Below are 22,413 nucleotides of genomic sequence, written 5' to 3' on the forward strand. Positions count from 1 at the left end.
TTATTTATGTTTTAGTCCCTCCTCCCCTGCCAAATGGTGCAGAAAGATGAACCGTTGCAGCTGGATTTTACCATATAAAAATGGTACTTAATCATACTTACAGTGACAGGTATATTTGGGTTTTTTGTGTTGTGTGGGGCTCTTTAACAAATTTGGGTTCGTAAGTAGGAATTCCCCCTTAAAGAAGAAGGAAAGGCTAATAAAGAGTTAATCTCAAGCTGCAGGCATACCTTCTGTCGTCTCAATAGTACCCTTAAGTCCCCCCATATTTAACCTGTTCAGAAGAGCAGAAGCCAAACAAAGAAAAAACGCTGAGCTTTGTAAAGCAAGTTCCCATAAGGCCTCACTCCTGCACCGAGACCGAGACCAAGTGTACATGCTCAGTTAGTTAGAATATGAGTCAGCTTCCTGCTGATTGGCTCAGATCCACATTCCTATGGGGGGGGGGGGGGGGGGGGGAGTTTTTAGCATTCTTGAGGGAGGGGGGAACAGGAGAGGGGAGAGAGCAGAGTGCTGTGTGTCTCTGGCACAGGAATTACAGACAAGAAATCTTTTGACAGAGAACTCAGTGCAGCATTTCTGTGAGTGCTTATGGCTGTATTTACATAGACCTTTCTGATAAAGCTTAGTTTTTCTCTTTCTTTCTCATTTAGAAATTAAAATTCTATTGCAGGTATCATGAGCACAATTAGAAAATGTGTAGTTTAATAACATTCTTCTAGTAGAAACTCCACTTTGTGGCTACAATAAACTGTATTAATAAAGAAAAATGAAAAGTTTTGTATAAATAGACTTTATTGAAGCCAGGGCCCCAGTACTGAGGCTGATGTTTGGGTTTACAGATGCACCAGTTGTAACATTTCACAACTTCTAAAAGGAATGTCAACAGTTACACCAATCATGCGTAAAATTGTGTGATCATATACAGGGATGTGCAACCTGCGGCCATGGAGATAATGAACCGGGGAGGGCGATACTAAGGGGCATTTTTAAATAGGTGTTAAACCGCCAACAACAGCGCTGTTTTAAACACCATAGATCGCCATGTGAAAAGGACAGGGATTTACGAAGCTGTGTAATGATTTTATGCATATGTACAGGCAAACGTGGTATAAAAATAAGTGTTAGCTTAAAAAGAAAAGCTACTGACACTTTTTACACCACTTTAATTTCACTGAGTAGTGCCACGTATGGAACCGTGTCGAGTAATGGTGGGAATTTTGGGCGCTTTGTAATGGCACTAGTAATGGATTCCTGTGCTCACAGTATATGGCATTAATGCAGCCTACATTTTATTTACCACCACTTTTTAGGTGTAAATTATTTAACACCTCTTTTTAAATATGCCCCTAAGAATTCCAGGTCATTATCTGAAGAGCTGCAGGTTACCCTCATATACATATATATTTATATTTTTTTTAGAAGTACTTTCAAACATTTCCTAAGAAATGCCTATAACAATGTTATTTATAGAACTACTTCCAATAAATTGCAACACATTGATTGACTGTTCCAGCACAAGCAACAGTGTTAACACAAAGGGGAGCCATAAAGGTTCAATTGATGAAATAAGAATGTCATATTTACTGTAATGAAAGAAATTAAAAAGCTTATATAAAGGTCGCCACTGGACCAATACATAGTATACAAATGTATCGCTTCTTTCATTCGCTCAAACTGCTCTTCAGACAAGCTAAAACTTGCAAAAGAAAAAAACAACCCCCCCCCACCCCTAACCCCAGAACTCAGTACTGTGAATATTCCTTAGTCTGAAGTTTGGCCACAATGCGCTCCAGTTGCCTCTTTGCTTCACACTGAGGAAAGTTGCTCATGTCGTAATATTGAGCTGCAATTTTCACCAACCTGAAAAAGAAACATTGATTTTCTAAGTAAGGAAAACATTACGCAGATTTATAAAGCCAGAAATTTCACAGAATCAGGCTTTTTGTATAAGGTATATGCAAGTTCATAACAGTCAGATTAGCTTACTGATCGGCAGTTTGCTCAAGATAAATAAAGAGATAAATGTGCCTCTAAGGGTGAAGGCACACGGAGCTATTAGTAGCAGCTACTTGTCCACGGCTACTAAATGCCAGAAAATACTCTGCCATAGACAATACTGAGAATTGCCTCTTATACACAGTTAAGAGTAAATAATCAGCATTGTCTGTTTCTGTGGCCATGACAAGTAGCTGCTACTAGTAGCTGTGTCTTCACCCTAAGGGCAGTGGCATACAGGGAGATTAGTCACCCGTGATAAATCTTCACTACCGTGGGCGACTAATCTCCCTGACATGCCATCCCACCGGCACAAGTGTAAATCGCCAGTGGGATGGCATAGTAGTTTAGTAGTGACAAGTAGCTGCTACTAAGTACGAACACCTACCACTTCTACTACTACTACACATGCTGTGTGCCCCTAAGCTAATTAGCCCATTCTCCAACTTACCATTCAGGCTTTATATCTGTGCATGTGCGGATGTAGTTCTTGGTTGTGAGGACAAACTCGTTGTACAGGACCCACTCGGGTTTGTGGTCAAGAACGGTTGACGGGTGCAACTGTACCACTTGGTTGTCTTTCACTGTTAGATAGTGACCAGTTCGCTCCAAGTGTGCCACCTTGAGAAATTAGAAATACAAAAACCCAAGTAATGCATGCTTAGTTTAAAGAAGACATTTTGTACACGGTCTAATACTTTGAGCACTAACAAGGTGCATTGCCAAGCACAACCTTTATTTTACATTCCAAAACCCTCACTTGATGTAGATCTAAAGAAACTATAGGAGTCTATTGCATTCTTTTAGACAAGAGCTCTATGTCTTAGCCACAGAACACTCTTGATTCTAGAAAGCACAATTACCTCCACAGCCACCGTTTAGTAAAATGTTTTTAGCTGTTTCAGCAAACACACTGGATTAACCAGACAAGATATGTGGGTTTCCTACTGGGTGACACAGGAAAGCATTTAAGCTGAAAACAATGTATAATATTAATATAAAGTAAAGCAGTGTAAACTGAGAAGGATCCTGAATGCATGTGAATAAAAAGCTACAGGCCACAGGTAGAAAAGGGACAGGAGATATAATATTAAATTACATTTTTAAACAGACACAGAAGTACTATGAAGAGCATTAAACATTAAATTAGTTACCAGGGGCACAAAAATTTCCCAAAATGACACAGAAAGGCACAGAAGCTAGCTAAGCTAAATACCCAGAGTAAAAATGAAACATAAGTAAGCTCAAAGAGATGGCAGGAACCTTGTAGGTGACAACAGCCAGTGCTACATGAAAACCTGGTTAAGGCTCAAAGAACTGATCTCTGGGCACTAAATACATTTCAGTGCCAGTACTGGCAAGTGAATACAAGAACCGGTAATGCTTCTCAATGTATAATTGCTTCACGCTTCAAATAAGTCTGGACAACTGCATACAGGACAGAACAACAACAGACTAATCACAAATAGCTAAAGGCATCTTATAATTAACCCCTAGCTCCTATTACCCAGGCTCCCCAAGAGGCGCATAGGAAAAACAGCAGGTTTTCATATCAAGCGAATCTGCTGTATCGGAGGTGACATGCTTGACAATGTGCCAGATGCTAGGAAATTTAATCAGATTATACAAGAAGCTCAATAGCAAACACAAACATGAGTAAACATGCAGGCGAGGAGCTTCCCCATCAGTTGAGGAGACAAGATTCATTTTTCAAGTTAATTGCCTACATTCTAACAGTCTCCTGCACTAACAAATGAATTCCTAAAAGACAGTATGATGCAGATTAAGCATCTTCTAATAATTCACCCTCTCGCCATACTAATTAACATCCTCCAAATCCAGGACTAGACAAACTGTGACCTTCTAGATGTTGTTCAACTGCAAACCCCCAGCATTCTACCCCCACTGTGGGGATACTAGAAGTTGTAGCGCTATGCCTCGATGGGCTGAGTGACTGACTCGGGCTTTAACGTACCTGCATAAAATAACCAGTAACCAAAGCTTTCCTAATATTAATGTAATAATCTCGGCTTGTAAAGTCTGTGCTTCTTCGCGGCAAGTTAAATCTGTCCATGATTCGTGACAGCTGCTGCCGTACATTGTCTGCAGACATCAGGGATCTGTAGTTAATGAAGTTGTCATAACACCACTGAGACGACTCGTGATCTGGAGGAAGAAAAGAAAAAAGGACCTTGATTTCGTATAAATGCAGAACAGTGTTCTTCTGGGCCGACTTAATACAGGGAAGAACTTATTTCAAACCGTTTTTATCTAATGACAATGTTTCATCTCACTGCAGATGGTTGCACTTCTGCATACCACGTTAGCCAATGATAAACAATATAAATCATCCCCAACTCCTGCTGAAACGTTACAGGGCCCATGGATAAAGCTACCAAGGTCATTAAACCTTTCTGTACCAAGTGCATGGATGCAGATGTGAGACTAATCTGCACCCCCAAATCAGTTCTGCTTTTAGTTCATTCATTCATTTGCTTTCCTCTTATTCCTTCTAGCTATTATGTTTAAAAGGAGATATCAAGATATCAACCTTAACCATCTGTCTTTATCTTGTATTTACTGGCCCTTAAAGAACATGTTGCAGAGCAGAGTACATAGATACTGTAAACATACACATGGTAAATATGAAGCAGAATTATTAAAGGGCATCTAAACAAAAATAACTGATATAAACTCACTCAGTGCTTCTCTGAGAACTTTTGCTATTTACATTCACTTCTATTACATCCAGTTTCTGAGATTTGTATTTTTTGACTGTTAATACCTGGCTGTAGGGCTGAACTTGTTCACCTTTAAATTAATTTTTAGCATGACAGACATTGATATTAGGAGAAAATTGGTTTTCATTTTGTATAGTTATCATTTGGTTCAAAAGCTCTCACTTTGAAATTCCAGCAGCTATCTGGTTGCTCAGGTCTTGTGTACCTTAGCAACCAAGCATTGGTTTGAATGACATATGGGGAGAGGATTAGTCGAGTGATTGAATCAAAAGATAAAGAATTATCTTATTGTTGAAAACTGCATAAAGAGATTTAACAAAAAAAAAAAAAAAAACTAATAAAAAAAATGCAGTCTCAGACCAATTTTCTATAAACATTATCATAAATCGTAATAAAAAAAGATTTAGCCTCACAGACCAATTGTGTGACCCCCATTTGAAAGCTGGAAAGATGTAGAATGGAAATTCCAACTATATAAACTATACAAAAAATGAATGAGACCAATTGCAATAGGAACAGTGATCCAACCCTTTGTATGTCGCGCCCAGGTGCTCATTTTTGAATTTCTGACTTGGTGGCAAGTTTTAGAGGCATAAATTCTTTTGTACTGCTGATCAGAGCCTCCTGTAGTCTGCCAGTCCTCATAAGGCTACCAAAAACCCATCACTGGCTCAGCCCTTACTGGACACCCACTAGAAACTTTTTTCATGTTTGTGTCATCGCTTAACTTTTTTTTTTTTTTTATATATTTAAATGTGGCTCAAATGAAAAAAAAAAAAAAAAAAGTTGAAGGCCCCTGTTCTCTAACACACTAAAAGTGCTCATAAGTTAGAAATCACTAAATGAAAATAGAAAATAAATGTAATTTACAAAGTGATCAGACACACCCTAAGCTTACATCAACTCATTTTTAGATCCCCACATTAAAAGTGGCAATCCAACAGGGAGCCTATGTACTTCCCTATCCCACCCCCTATTAATACCCCACTGCAAGGAGATTACTGAAGACACAAGTTACTCACAGAAACATTTTAGCTACAGAGGTTAGGCTACAGTTCTTCTATACAATGTAGGATAAAAATGCACTCACTCTGCTTGAAAGCATGGTATACATTCAGCAGCGTCAAATGATCACCGTCGATGTGGGCAAACCTCATCTTAGCCTCATCGGCAGCTTTCTTGACTTCCGTGGGTCGAATGAAACACTGTGGGACTAAACAAGGTTGGTATGGGCCCAACACAAATGCCCATATCGATGAGTCACGCATTCACTGATAGAGGAACAAGGCCTAGCTAGGTCAGTTCACAGAGCATAGGGCAGGGCAGGATGGGCTTCCAACTGCATCATGGACTGTTTACTACCTCTCTTTGGTACACCTAACCACATCTGGAAGACAAGAGGGGTTCAAAACTAAAAAGCACCTGATTATATTTGCTGAATTTAGCCACGTTATAAACATAAGACAGCCAAGGCTGGGAGCTCTCTGGCTTAGAGCCCTATCAGTTATGAATCATGGCTGTTCTATAGAACATCTATGACAACAGGATCGGTGTAAATAATTTTACAGGACAGCCAAAGTATAAAACATGCAGCTGGGCATGATCAATGAGTTTCCATTTCAAAAGTGATATTGCCACAAAGGCTTTACTAGTTGTGTTGGAACAAAGCAAAAACCTTGGCAAATGTTGAATTACTGTGGTGGTGGCAGTAGTAGTGAATTTGAGAGACATACATAAAATCCTGGTGGCAAACACTGAAGCTAAGGCGCCACACTGCTCAGCAGTATTTGAGTGCAATAATGAGTAGGCAAGGCTAAGCAATAGGCTGCTTTCACATAACCACCTTTAGTCCCGCCCAGAAAAACAAGAAATAAAATAAAGCACTCTCACTATACGGTTGCCTATAAAGGGCAAGTAAAGCCTGAGGGGGGGGGGGTGAAACATACAAGTCTCAGAATAATGGCACACAAGGCATTTGAGTGCTATGTTTAGGTGGCCAAAACATCTGAAACTACCCCCCAAAATTTCAGAAATCAGTTTCAAGGACTAGTGTTTTAAGGCAACTATAGAAAAATATTCCAATGAATGTAAGAGCTAAGCTGACTACATGGTTTTGGGCTACTTAAAAACACAGCCCTCAAGGTGCTCAGTACACCATGCGTCATCATTCTAAGTATACACACAGCACTGGCATTGTGTGGTGCTCCACTGGTCTTATTTAATTTCTCTGCATTCAGCATCAGTGTTTGCTTCTGTGGGTACAGATCCACAGAGGTATCCTTATGGCAAAGGCATAGTAAGCAGCACAATAAGCCTTTGGGGGCAGTTAGTGAGTTCTTGGACAATCGGTGCCTCTAACAATGTAGTCAGTTAAACAACCTGTGCTATTCCTTTAGAAATGTACTAAAGTAGGTTTAAAATGAGCATGAAAAGATAAAACAATAAACAGATACACTATGCTACTACCACCTCCACAGAAGCACGCTTAAAACAAACAGAAATTCTGCCCTGCCCATCTGCTCTGAGTCTGAAAAATCTGAATTTGTGGGGAAAAAAAATACATTTTGCTACTCATTCTTAATCAAAAGAATTAAGTAACCAGATAGCATAGCATAATTGAAACAAGGTCTGGGTTAAAAAAAAAAAAAAATCTACATTTAACTTGCCAAAAAAATAAATAAAAAAATCACACGAATTTCCTCTCATAACACTAAACCGAAACATGAACAGTGTTTTTCCATGGTAATTTTTTAATTATGCTGCAATCACAAGTGTGTCCAATGGACGCATATGCTGCCAACTGGGTCCAAAAAGGACAAATTGCCAGCTTATATTTGCCCATTTACAGCCAGCTTTATTCAGCTATATTATTTTCCATAAGATGAAAAAAACAGACAGAAGAAAGAACTGCAAGGTCTAATGTAATTTTCGAAAGCACAGACCTTTTTAAATTTGCAGTATACTTATTACCTCAAGGAGGTATAAACACTGGCCAGCTGACCTACTTGCTCCCAGGGGTGCAGCCTTCAATCCTATTCCTTGCTTTAGACAACTCCTTCCTTACCCATCTACCTATTTGAACTTTCAGGTGCGTTCATGTCTAAAGGAAATATGCACTTCCTTTAGGAGGAGATGCTTGAACATTATGTGCCCTACTATTACCTGACAACATGGCTGTTATGGATAAGATCTCATTAGAGCAGTTGTAGTCACAACTGGCAATAACCATCTTGGCCAGCTGTGGGTCCAGTGGGAACTCTGCCATCATAGATCCCAATTCTGTCAGGTCTCCGTCGTCATTTAAGGCAGCCAGGTAGTTCAAAAGCTCCAGGGCACGCATTAAAGTTTCAGGCGCTGAAACAATTAAAAACATTTATAAGCAATTAAAAATCTGCCTGTTGTGCGAGGCTCTACAATTACCAACAATGGAAGGTAAATTATACTATTGCAGAACCTGTACAGCAATACGCTCTCTTTACCTACCTGGAGGGTCCATGAAATCAAAATGAACCAAGTCATCAATGCCAAGTTTCTTTAACTGCAATACTACGGAACCCAAATTGGACCTCAATATTTCAGGGTAAGTATTGTCCTGCAAGAGAAATTCATAGAAATAAGCAAAACTCTTACATTTAAAGCAATAAAACTAAAAACAAACAACTGCATCAGCTTGGGAAGCACTGAAGTTGTGTAATGCCTGATAGAAAAAGTCAATCAACCATCTGACTGTGGTCATGTGAAAACTACCAAGAGATTCAGTAGCACCAATTGGACTGCCAGACCTATGGGACAAACTCTTGGTTTAAATTAGCCTGCCTATTCCAGTTGGCCACTGTCCTGCCAAATGAGTTAAGGGAGTCTGTAGCCAACAGAATTTTCAGCCCAGTTATTTAGTGCAGTCGTATTTTTATACATGTAAAGCCTGTATCTGTAAACACCTTAAAATAAATCTATTTGACAATAAATATCCTATTTCATTGGTAAAAAAATGTGGAAACCCATAAATGACATTTGACCCCTGATTAAGTACTATAACCCCTGTACTTTACACAGCTTATCTGTTTTGTATTCAAAGTGTAATGTACATAACACTTATATAATCCCATACACTTTACTTCAAAACATCTTTCGGATCTCGTGGTTTATTCTATAAAAAAAAAAAAAAAAAATCCTATTTAAAAGCCCTAAATAAAGCAACGCACCTGCATTTCTGTTTTGTAAGCCTTTTCTGTATAAAGCCGGAAGCACTTGCCAGGCCGGGTACGACCTGCACGACCAGCTCTTTGCTGCGCTGAAGCTTTGCTGATGGCAGTCACCAGGAGAGATTCCACTCGAATTCGAGGGTTATACACCTATTAGAGGAAATGAAACATTCCCAGTATTACATCAGGACACAATTTATATTTTTTACTATAGTGTTCTAATTCTTACATTTATCCATAAAACATAACCAATATTCCATTAAGAACTTGGCCAGTACCCAATAAAACCATACCTTTTGCTTGGCAAAGCCAGGATCGATCACAAACACAACACCATCTATAGTCAGAGATGTTTCAGCGATGTTAGTGGAAACTACAACCTGGGGAGAAAAAAAAAATGTTAAACAGGAAATGCTCATTTAATAGTACCGCTGTATTGCAAGGCAGCCTGGAGTTTAAAATCAAAGTGTTTATGCTAATCTCTATTGCCTTTAGCCAATTCCAACCTCTTTATCGTCATTACAGGTAGTGTAACTGCAGTGAGCAAAAATATGTAGAAAAGGAAAGATTTTTTTTTTTTTTTTAAGCAAGGGTTTACTCCTTGTATGCCGCAGTTTACCCCATTGCCCAAATACATTGTTAAGTATGGATGAGTGAATGAGAGATTCTACACCAAGGCACAGATGGACAACATACTGAACCAGAATGTTTTCCCCAGATGAAAGTGGTTAATGCAATTAATTGCATTTAAAAAATTCACATTTTATCTTTTGAGAAATCTATGGAATATGGGCAAAAGCTCAATAACTCAAATGTAAACAGCACGTTTCACGTCTTATAGAATTAAAATATACAGCCTAAAGCACGGACTATGTTGTCTGCAGCGTGACGGCTTTATCAATAGCTAGTGTGCAATTTTAGAATGGTCTACCTGCATTTGTGATTAGGCTTAAATTAATTTACTGCCATAACAATGATATTTACATGCTTCTATCTTCTGCAAGTGCACCTGAATCACACAGATTAGAACAAACTCCAATTTTATGGGCAGCTGTTCATTAGGAATCAGCAGTCAGTAGGTCTAGGTTTTTTAAGGAAAAAAGTTCTGCAGAAAATTTCCTTCATCATGTTAGAGATTAAAGGAGAACTGTCAATTCTGAACAAAAACTGAATTGCTATCCCTAAGAGAAGAAATGCAAATCTCAAGATGATTTTACTCACTTTCCTTCCTATTGCTCCACTAGGTTTCTTGGGTGGAGGAGGCTCAAATATTCTTTGCTGTTGCTGAGGTGGGAGGGTTGAATATAAAGGAATGATTTTGATGTCTCCTACATCAGGGCCCAAGTCATCGATTTCCCGTTTGATTCTCTTGCAGGCCTCGTCAATTTCCTAAGAAAAAATATCAAGGACATTCTACATTTATTTTACATTCAAGTGAATGAAAGGCAGCTGCTGACAATTTCAGGCGGTTTTCAGAATAAAATGTAATGAGCCTGTATATATTTTTGCTGTAAAGGGGAACTTCGGCTTCTGAACCGAAATTTATTAAAGAGCCCCACACAAAATAGAAACCCCTAATATTCCTATCAGTGTAATCTCTTGCTTCAAAAAAATATGAATAAATACCATTTGATATGCCGAAATCCAGCTGCAAAGCAGTTCTTTTCTTTCTGCATCATTTAATGTACTGGCAGGGGCAGAGGGACTAAACATTGATGTTACAAATTGTAACAACTTCTCTGCAGCTTACAGACAGCATGCAGAAACTAAATAACCCACAATGCATTGCGATGTTCCTTTCCTTATTGACACTGATCCTGCGTGTAAAACTATGATCTTTGATATATAAAAATAACTCCATAATGCCCCCGGTGTAACTTGTCCTAACAGACTGCTCTTTACCAAATGGCCTACAGATGAGAACGGGGAAAAAGCAGAAATTTTGAACTCTTATTTTTCATCTGTCTATACATCTGAGGAGCCAGATAATGAAGGCTTCCCTTGTAATATGCCCAGTTCTAGTAATTTGGCTACTGACGCATGGGTCACTCGGAAGGAAATTCAAAAGAGACTTGAACATGTAAAGGTAAACAAAGGTCCAGGACCGGATGGGATTCATCCCAGGGTTTTAAATGAGCTGAGCGCTGTGATTGCCAAACCTCTTCACTTAATTTTTCAGGATTCGTTGAGGTCTGGCATGGTGCCGAGAGACTGGCGGATTGCTAATATGGTGCCGTTATTTAAAAAGGGATCCCGTTCTCAGCCTGAAAACTATAGGCCTGTTAGTCTGACATCAGTAGTAGGAAAACTTTTGGAAGGGGTAATAAGGGATAGGGTACTTGAATACATTGCAGTTCACAATACTATTAGTTTGTGCCAGCATGGTTTTATGCGTAACAGATCTTGCCAGACTAATTTAGTCGCCTTTTATGAGGAGATGAGTAAGAACCTCGATGCTGGATCTGGAAAATGAGGTTCAATGTTGATAAGTGCAAAGTTATGCATTTTGGTAGAAATAATATAAACGCGAACTATCTACTGAATGGTAGTGTGTGGAGAAGGATCTAGGGGTTTTTGTAGATAACAAGTTGTCCAATTCCAGGCAGTGTCATTCTGTGGCTACTAAAGCAAATAAAGTGCTGTCTTGTATAAAAAAGGGCATTGACTCAAGGGATGAGAACATAATTTTGCCCGTTTATAGGTCCCTGGTAAGGCCTCACCTTGAGTATGCAGTGCAGTTTTGGGCTCCAGTCCTTAAGAGGGATATTAATGAGCTGGAGAGAGTGCAGAGACGTGCAACTAAACTGGTTAAGGGGATGGAAGATTTAAACTAGGAGGTGAGACTGGCGAGGTTGAGGTTGGTTTCTCTGGAAAAGAGTGCGCTTGCGAGGGGACATGATTACTCTGTACAAGTACATTAGAGGGGATTATAGGCAAATGGGGGATGTTCTTTTTTCCCATAAAAGCAATCAACGCACCAGAGGCCCCCCCTTTAGATTAGAGGAACGGAGCTTCCATTTGAAGCAGCGTAGGTGGTTTTTCACGGTGAGGGCAGTGAGGTTGTGGAATGCCCTTCCTAGAGATGTGGTAATGGCAGATTCTGTTAATGCCTTTAAGAGGGGCCTGGATGAGTTCTTGAACAATCAGAATATCCAAGGCTATTGTGATACTAATATCTACAGTTAGTACTAGTGGTTGTATTTATAGTTTATGTATGCGAGTGTATAGATTGGTAGGTGTGGGTTAGATGTGCTGGGTTTACTCGGATGGGTTGAACTTGATGGACACTGGTCTTTTTTCAACCCTATGTAACTATGTACAGACTAACTCTGGTAATGTTTCATTGCTGCTAGATACACTTTTAAAGGGGACAGATTGTGTTTCTCAGACGGCAGAAAACATCTATGACTACTATAAAAGGGAAACCCTATACAAGCCTTAGATTATATAACGTCGCTTGCATAGAGACACCCCTTTAATTGATAATATAAAAGCAAAATAATTTGCCTCCTTACAAACCTCTTGTCCAGTAAGAAAAAGCAGGAGATCTCCTTCCTCCTCTTCACACATGTGAATCTGAATCACTGTTCGAATGGCTGCCTCTAGGTAATCCCGCTCAGGCTCTGGAGTATAGAAGATTTCTACAGGGTGTGTTCGTCCAGGGATTGTTAAAAGAGGGCAGCTATCAAAATATACCTGGAATTTGCCAGCATCTAAAGTGGCACTCATAACTATAACCTGGGGGAGAAATAAGAAAAAAATATATAACCGACGCAAACAGCAAGTTAACAACATGTTCAACAAAACTTTAAAGGCTATTGACAAACCTATAAAAAAAAAAAAAAAAAAAACTAGGCAATCTTTACAGAATTGTAAGAATAATATTAGGGAAAATAAAATCAGTGAGGTATTTTCTTAAAACTTCACGGAGATACCTTTATTGACCCTGTAAAATTTACTGGCAAAAATATCAAGTGAAACATATTAAAGCCACATGCTTAAATTGATAATAAAGACAAAAGAAAGAATGTGATTAGTTTTCATTAAGCATACAAAATTACAATTTTTTGCAATATTACAGCCAATAGAGGAATACTTTGTTCATATTTAGCATGTCCCAAGACGAGACATTGGAGCACACTGCCCTATAATAGTTTGTTTGTAAAATCACTTCCAATAAGAGACAGATTAATATCTGGTGCTGTCATGGTATCTAAAAAAAAAAAAAACCTAAATAAAATCCTTATACCAAGTCCAAGTCTTAAAAACGTAATTACATTAACAGGGAAAAAGAATAAACCAGCTCTCTATAAATGATCAGCTACACTGAGAAGATTAGACTTCCTCATTCTGAAATACAACTAGGGGGCCTGAAAAGCCATGAAACACCTGAAAGAAAGATCAGACCTATCTGTTAGATAGCCTGATTACAAGAAAACAACACATTTTTGGTTACTGATTTTGGCCACATTGGTCAACTGGATAAACTGCAACAATGACACAGAATTTAAGCGAACTATCTTGCATTATTTACCCCTTTACAGGTGTTCTGTGGGGGATAGTACATTTTGTAGTGGCATTAGCAGAATATTCTCTGGAAATTCCCCATACAGCACGGCAATATAACAGAGGAATCCATTCATTCCCTGCCCTCATCTCACTAAAAAACTAGTCTGTCAAGTTAGCCCTAATCTAATGCATAAACAGGGACTTCTCTGTAGTAATTGTTTACAATCATGCTTGCAGTTTGGCTTCCTACACAACTTTGTATGCTCACAATCTGGATGAATATAGCTAAAGAGAATTGCAGGTGGAGATGCCAGACATTAAGGGCGAGGTTACACAAAATTTATATCCGCTTGTCTTAGCCCTGTGTTTTCTGGCCAGGCTGAGATAAGTGGATCCAATTGCCTACGCTCCTCTGTGTCTGCATTACAAATTATGGAAACTGCCTAAGTGGGCACACAGAATGGGGGTCAACTTGGGAAATGTCAGTTTTCACGTTTTTCAGGCCAATCTCCAATCCACCCCTCTTTTTTGTTTTTTTTGCTTTTAACAGTGGCACACAGAGAAGCGTAGGCAACCAAATCCACTTCTTGTAAAAAAAATGCAGGGAGAGAATCGGCTATCCACTTCTGTGACCTCGCCCTAAACACTAAATTAAATACAATTACATAAAACATATTAGGAAGGAACACTCACCTTTAAGTCATTCCTTTGTCTTACAACTTCCTTTAAAACACCCATTAGAATATCTGTTGCTAAGGTCCTTTCATGAGCTTCGTCAAGAATCACTACCCCATAGCGTTCCAACAATGGATCGTTCATAGCTTCCCGGAGTAACATACCGTCTGTCATGTACCTAAAGGGAAATAAACAGACAAATTAGAAACAAAGTTTTTAAAAAGCACTACAATTCAACTATAAGGCCTATGGCACACAAAACTTTGAGGGCCCTGGACCTGTCAGGTTGCGCAAAAACAATTTCTTTCCAATTACTTAATCTGTTCATTTTTTACTTAACTTACCCCCTATAAACAGGGTATTTTGTTTAAAATGAACTAACCCCTCTTTCCTAACCTGCAGCCTTTGAAATAAAAAGCTGCTCACTAAAAAAAAATTAAAAATTCAGACAACTTACTTCAAGATTGTTTTTGCACTGCTGCAGTCTTCAAACCTAATGGAATAACCAACTTCCTGACCCAACATGACATCCATTTCATCTGCAACTCTTTGAGCCACACTCATGGCAGCCACTCTTCTTGGCTGGGTACATGCAACGCCTCTTTTGGGACCAGGCAATGACCTCATGTAGTCGACACACCACTGTGGAATCTAAATAAATGATAAATGTTAGAGTGGATATGTCCCAGGCACTCACAAGAGAAAGTACATTACAAGAGTTTGATTATACCATCTCAAACATCAACATGTAAGTGTGTGGTGCCTGTTTATACAGAACACAGATTACTTAACAAGCAAAGAGCATTGATTTCCTGGGGAGGTGTCTGGCAATGCAGGAAAGCTGTGGTCCCATCTATAGGTGAGATGCTGGGATACAGTGTCAGAGTGGGCCAGCTGGGAACCATGAGCACCTTGAGGGCCCCACTGACTCAGTCGCACACCCTGGCACTCCTGCCCCACAACGGGTGCAAAAGCAACAAGGCATGCAGAGGGGTGGGCTCCGGAGACCCCCAATCCGACCCTGATAGGATAATATAGGAGAGCATCACAGTATTCACTAAAACTAAAACAATTAACATTTTCCTCTATGTTTTGATGATGGGATCCAGGTCTAATGCTCTTTCTTTCTGCCAACCCTAAAACAATCCCTGTGCCAGTCAGGATTTTGATGCTTGGGGGGCAGAGGAATGATGGTTATATGCTATTTCTATATTAATACAGTAGATGTTAAATCAATAGTTATATTATTTGTACCCTACTTTTATACCAAGTGTTGACTGACCACGCAAAAAACTTCTTGGGTTAACCTCTTCACTACCTTCTGCTATTTGACAAGCACTCAAGTCTTTGGCCTAAACTAAAACCTTGCTCTTATTCCTTAAAACAATCCCCTTATCCTATGCCACCTAGACTACTGCAAACTACATTTAGAGCACTAACAAAATATATGAAAATCTGACTAATAATGGGTTAATGCCCTACCCAATGTGAAGAACAGTACTGATTACTATACTATGTGTGCCCTTATATTAACCACCGACTGTAAGGTCTATGCAGCAGGGACCACCTTCATTCTATGATAATTATTCTTTGAAATAAATATACAGTTTGCTTTATTGTTATATTTGTATAACACAAAAATAATCCTTGCCAGAAAAGCTAAATGCAGGCAAAATAAAATACCTGAGTAGTTTTCCCAGATCCAGTCTCACCAACCAATACAAAGCTCTGGTTCTTCATAAGAATTTCAGTAAACCGTTCTTTGTATTCCCATACTGGCAACAGTAGCCTCTTTTTTAAGATGTCATAGTAGCGCGGAGTGTGGGGTAAGTTGGTAAAGGGATTAATGCCTTGAGCAACCGCTGCAGGTTTTAGAGGTGGCATTCCACTAGCTGTAATATACGTAGAATTGGATGACCCACGTGAGTCTTTATCCTTGTCTCTGTCCCTTTCCCGATCCCTATCTCTGTCACGGTCCCGGTCCTTAGATCGGTCATCTCTCTCTCGATCTCTGTCTTTTCTAGGGATTGAAAAACAATTTGTGTTATTATCACAGGTAAGATTATCTATAATCAAAAATGTATATATATATAAAAAGTCTTAAGTTTGCCCACATCTAGTGACCAGCAACCAGATATTTGTTCTCAACTGGGGCCCTTTCCTTTCCATCTAATTTATGGCAGTTGGTAAAGACAGGACTGGCCTGCATTTGCCAAAGCTGTGCTCTGCACTTTGCAATGGATTTTTTATCTGGACAAATAGTTACTGGCCACCTTGCCATTGAGACTTTACAACAATATAGAGCCGCTGACTGCTATTCAACTTTGCAGACCATACCTGCAGCATTGTAGTTACGGGCCAATATATGGCTCTGGAAGATTGGGTATAATAGAGCAGAATACAGTTGCAGGGTACTATGTCATTCAGTAGTGTACATCCAGAATATTACATTGGTGATCGAGTCATTAAGAGAAGAGTATCTATGACACTAGTACACTACCAGTCCAGGTGCCTAGTAGGAATCTTGACAGATGACCTTTATAAGGATTCCATGGCCATAGGGTTCCTTTTTATCATTTAAATAACAGCAATTTTTATTGACTCGGCTCTGAAGTTTATTACACGCACAGCTCATATACCTTGCACTGTATTGTTGGCACAGTTAATGTAATGCTGTCTGTTTGCAGGTACACAAGCCCATTCTCATGTACAAATGAACACCGACACTACCGAGCATGTATCTAACCTCATAAGACTACAATGTACAGTTTAGAATTTCTCACAGCTCAAAAAGCTCTATACTCAATTTACTAAAATTATTTTAAAATGTTGTCAACCACCCACATCACCATTATGCCCTCTGCAAACAGCCTAGTATCCTGCATGTCTTAAAAGCTTCAGAAGCAATATTAAACTCTTCATACCCGGTTTTGCTTCACAAAATCCTCCCCAACCATTATCACAAAGTATGAGGGGTTACGTTTACCTGGGCTGTCCTGGTAAGCACAGACATATTTGTCACTACAGGTATAGGATCTGTTATTTGGAAACCCATTATCCAGAAAGTTCAGAATTACGGAAAGGCCATCTCCCATAGACTCCATTATAAGCAAATAATTTTAATTTTTGAAATTGATTTCCTACTGGGTTTATTCAATATTTAAATGATTTTTTTAGCAGACTTAAGTTATGGAGATCCAAATTACGGAAAGATCCCTTATCCAGAAAACCCCAGGTCCCGAGCATTCTGGATAATAGGTCCCACACCTGTACTAACATTCTGCTGGCCAAGTGACATACTAAGCTGCAGCACATATATTGTGTCTACAGACAGTACATGTGGGCTACTAAACATCTCTCACTGGCAAAAAGTAATTTTTATTTATCTATCAATATAACTTTTTGATAATGCATAATATCTAACAAGTGACTGTTTTATATAGTCAGCAATTGGTTCTGAAATGCAATTATTAAAAGGTGCATAAAAAATAGACAATACCAATTTGTAATGAGTATTTTATTAAGCAGAAACCAAAGACAAAGTATTTAAGGTCCCGGACACATAGAAAATTAATCTCTTTCAAAATACCTCCTTATGCATTTTCGCAAACGGGATTTTCGGTAGTACAATAAACCACCCTGTGTAAAAGGGCCCTAACGAGAAGCAGACCTTTAATAAAGCTGCCCTAAATACAGTCAAATTTAAAAAACTCCTGCTTATAGCACTATACTAACAGATAAGCCCACGCATATGTCAGCACTTCCTCGTAATGCTTTATATTTACAGTGCTACAAATAAACTTGAAGACCATGCTGTAGCAGACCTGCCGATGCCAACCAAGAGCAAAATAAGTTCTGTGGCCACTTAATGGACACCTATGACAATGAAATGTCTTCTCCCACCAGAGGTGAGGGCTAATAAAGCCCACACTGTGGTTGGGTGGAAACAATAGCCCTCGCTGGCACTAGGTCGCCTACACAGAGTGGGAGCTCCCAGTGTGGACAGCCAGGTTCACTCATTATGCGCACCACCTGCTTAGCCAATACGCACCCTTACAGCCTTAAATTACACATAGTCAGCTGTACAGATTAAAGGCAGCCATACCAGGGCCGATTCTGTACAGTAATGTGCCAAATATCCATGCATCTATACAAATAAAAACCACATTCAGAGAGGCACGGGAACAGCTCTAAGCAAATTTCTTTATGTTCTTATCTTCTGGCCAAATAATTAGACCAGTTTCTACTGAGGTTTAATCTGTCAAAAAAATCTGCAAAAGTAAGAACAGTGAGAGACCATCAATGATTTTTTGCTGATCCCTAAGCCCACCTTCTCAACAACAGGCCAAAGCACACTGAACATGAGCAGTGTCACCAAGATGATTGGCTTCTGTGTACAACTTTGCCCAGTCAGGATCAATTCCTCACAAGCAATGGAACAGCAAACATGATGCATTTAACTAAAGCATTTACAAGCTATAAACAAAATGTGCACATATTAGTGCAACCTAACAGGCAAAGTCAAACAGCTAAAATGTTAAAGGGGTTGTTCACCTATAAATTAACTTTTAGTATGTTGCAGACAGTGATCTTCTGACACTGTTTACAATTGGTCTTCATTTTATATTTATGGGTTTTCGGTTATGTAGGTTTTTGTTCAGCAAGCCACCAAACTTGATGTTTCAACAGCTATCTGGTTGCTAGGTTCTCATGTTTGCTAGCAACCAGGCAGTAGTTTAACAGACTTAAATAAGAATGGCATAGATCACCTTAGAATTAAATTTAAGTATGATGTAGACATTGGTATACTAAGCTAATTTGCAACCGGTCTTAATTTTTTTTTTTTTTAAATAATTTAGCTTTTTATTCAGCATATGCATTCTGGAATTTTAGCAGCTAAGTTCCGTCTACCCTAGCAACTAGGCAACAGCTTGGTTGAGAGACTGCAAGATAAATAGGAGTAGGCCTGATGAAATAATAATAAAAAAAAATAATAAAAACATATAATCAAAGAGCAAGTTTACTTTTTTTTTGCTTGCTGGGGTCAGTGACAACCCCTGGAATGCTGGGATCAGTAACCTTCCCCCCTGGAATGGAGAAGGCAAACTATAAAATACAAAAAAAAAAAAAAAAAAAAAACAACCAAATATGAATTGAAAAGTTGCTTAAAACTGCTTCTTTAAGTATCCAAATCACTTATCACAAAACAAGGTTAAGTGTGAAAAAAAGCACTGGAAAACTGCAGGACCAATTTCTTTAAATGCTTCCCAAGCAGTATCATGAGTTACATTCAATTCTTCCCCTACTATGTGTGCAAATGGCAGGGATACATCCCCATTGGGCAAAGAGATCCCCCAGGGTGAGAGATTATAGAAACCTGATGCAACTTTGCCAGCCAAGCAGTGTGGCTCAGGACAACCTGATGCTTCTCAGTCCCTGCAGAGTTGTTACTACATGAAGGGGCAGTGATGTGGCTGCTCATATCTACAGTGCAACCAGTTTTTATTGAACCCAATAATGCTAGGTGCACTCAGACAAAGTAGGTGGGATCACACTAAGGGAGTCAAACAGCCATGTGAGCAAGAAATAGGGTAAAAAAAAAGTAAACAGTACCCATGTGCTCATGTTTCCTTCAAGGAGTGGGAAAGCTCGGCTGCCTCCATGATAATCATAAATACACATTAACACCCAGCATATAACTATCATTCTCTTAGCCCGACTGTCACTGTGTATCATATGCCCCAAGCCTCAGCAACCAGTAAATAAGCTGTTAATAACCTTACCTGTGAGCCACAGTCAAATGTAAAAACACAAACACCATAAAAGTTCATGGAGGAGCCAAATAAGGGCTAAGATTGGCTATTAGGCAGCCTCTATGCACACAATCAGCTTACAGGGGCTTTATTTGGTAGGAAATCTTGTTTTTATTCAACCAAAACTTGCCCCCAAGTCAGGAATTCAAAAATAACTCCCTGGTTTGGGGGCACTGAGAGCAACACCCAAGGGGTTGGGGAGCAACATGTTACCCCTGAGCCACTGGTTGGGGATCAATGCTGTAAAGTAACAACTGAGGGGCCTTATATTTCCTAGATAACTTCTTCCACAATGCATCTCTTTGCCAGGATATAACACAAATGTGGGAATAATCGGGGAAAATAACTAACTTTCCAATACACATTGTTGGAGTTACAAAGTAACTGCTGTTACATACAGTCTGCCCATGCTGGATCAGACTTTGTATATAGCTCATAGAAGCTGACTCTCCTCCAGCCCTCTGTTCATTTGGCTTCTGCTACATTGTTGCGAAAGTCAGAACCATCAGAAAATAGGATATAAAGACACGTTCAATTGCAAATAAAAGAGTATAAAGGACATTTAAAACCAATGAAAACTTTTAATCCAACATATAATAGAAACTTACTCGGAATGACATTCCCGTTGGTTCCGGACGAAGCATTACTGGGCTGACAAGCCCTTACACGCATGCGTGCAACAAGGCCCATTAGCTGGTGGCGGTAGCACATTATGAGTAAGAATTCCCCGGCAGGGCCTATGTTATACACAAACAGGCGGAACAGCCGGCCTACAGCTGGGGAGGAAGCCTGCCAGGTACAGGGCCGTAAGCCGCACACCGCGCACACTACCCAGCAGCCTGGCACCCCGGGGCCTCCATTTCCCACCGCCCACACCATCACAGGGAAGACAAAGGACCCCGCAAGTCGCTGTTCTGCTTGACCTCTGCACCTACCCGTCGCTGCTTCTTTTCTTGTTCGCCACATAGTCGTCCCCTAGGTCCAGCCGGTGCCGCTTCGACATAACCGCAGCCGTTCCGCTAAAGCCCCTCTCGCAAGATCTGCCGCCTCCAGGGCCGGGTCACGTGGGAAGGAGGGGGAAAGTACAACGCCGGAGCGGGGAACGCAACGCGCATGCGCACGGACTACTGCATGCCGGGAAACACCAACCCGTGACGTATCAGTAAAGCTACAATTCCATTGGTCTGTAGCAACATAGAGCCTGTGCCTTTGCGTTTACGCTATGGAAGGTTCTAGTTGGTGGCGTCAGCGCCACATGGGCGGTGCTTAGAGTTACTAGGGGATCTGAATTACTACTTTCTGTTCAACGCGTAGCCTCATGCAAAGCTGTAATGGTGACTTGCGAGCGGACTTTGCGCCTTGCGACACTGAGGCTATTGCTACTGATAGCATTTAGCGTGATGCCATACAGAAAAAACATTTTTCATTCGTGGAAGAAAACTGTATTCTAAGCAATAAGCAAAATAATGTATTAAAAGCAGGTTTGGCTCTGCGCTTGGCTGGTTCTGACGCTTGCGCAAGAGTAGCATAATTCGGCACCTACATCGTCTGCCTTGCGCTACCTTGTGTGGGAAGTGAGAGTAACTAGCGCATAACTAGCGCCGAGTAGCAAGGGGCTGGTACAGGTGTAAATGGCTTCTACACTGCCGCCATATTAACCACTTACTGTTTTACCTTTGGAGAGGGGGCCCCATCACTAGCGCACTCTCTGCACAAGTACAGCCGAAATTCTGATTCAAAAACTGGAATTTAAGGTTTTCAAGTTCCCACCCCTAATAACCCACAGGGTTCTGCCCCCTGAGCAGGATTCTCACTCCCTGGGGCCTCCTGTTGGGCCAGTTAGTTTTCCTGTCAGAGTTGCAGGGCATGCTGGTTGGGAAATGACTATTTTTATGTAGAATTGCCCCCAGCCTGCGCTATGGCGGCTGCACTAGGAGGGAGTCCAGATGCACATGGCCCTTATGAGATACAAATGCTAATTAAACTTCATGTCCAGTTATTCAATTAAGCATATTCCTGTGACATCACACATGCACATAATGAGCGAGTGAGGGAACATGGCTGCCCACATTGGGAGCTCCTTCTGATATTGCACTGATGGGGGGGGCATTTAAAAAAATATATATATTTTTAGAGTATTGTTTACCCAAACTAGTGCAAGCTCTATTGGCCCGCAACTCAGTTTGCGCCAACAGGTGCCATATAGTATTAATAATTGCCTACAAAATGAGGGGTTTTCCCATTTGTCTAAGGCTAATGCCACACGAGGCATAGGGCTGAAATTTTCGGCAAGCGGAAAAGCGCTTGCCGAAAATTCAGCCCTACGCCTGCTACTTGTGCCTGCACCCGAATGAATGGGATACGCTCGGGTGCAGGCACATGTAGCCGATATATACGCATGAAAACGCGAGAGAATGCAAAGTCTCACGTTTTCATGCGTATATCGGCTACATGTGCCTACAACTGAGCGTATCC

At 40.2% G+C, this 22,413-nt stretch overlaps 1 protein-coding gene across 2 annotated transcripts; it reads right to left on the reverse strand.

Annotated features, from left to right (window-relative positions):
• Positions 1–777: 777 nt before the first annotated feature.
• dhx15 (DEAH-box helicase 15) lies at positions 778–21,703 on the reverse strand. Of its 2 annotated transcripts, none has more exons than XM_012957451.3 (14): positions 21,613–21,703; positions 15,809–16,145; positions 14,583–14,776; positions 14,144–14,303; positions 12,461–12,679; positions 10,163–10,330; positions 9,235–9,321; positions 8,942–9,091; positions 8,223–8,331; positions 7,902–8,093; positions 5,830–5,952; positions 3,974–4,164; positions 2,450–2,619; positions 778–1,863 (listed from the first exon to the last, which is right to left on the reverse strand). In XM_012957451.3, the coding sequence occupies exons 1-14, from the start codon at positions 21,630–21,632 to the stop codon at positions 1,746–1,748; spliced, it is 2,238 nt and encodes a 745-aa protein (XP_012812905.1). In that variant the 5' UTR covers positions 21,633–21,703; the 3' UTR covers positions 778–1,745.
• Between the last annotated feature and the right edge of the window lie 710 nt (positions 21,704–22,413).

The sequence above is a fragment of the Xenopus tropicalis genome, chromosome 1 (assembly GCF_000004195.4).
Source record: "Xenopus tropicalis strain Nigerian chromosome 1, UCB_Xtro_10.0, whole genome shotgun sequence".
In the NCBI taxonomy this organism is placed as follows: domain Eukaryota; kingdom Metazoa; phylum Chordata; class Amphibia; order Anura; family Pipidae; genus Xenopus; species Xenopus tropicalis.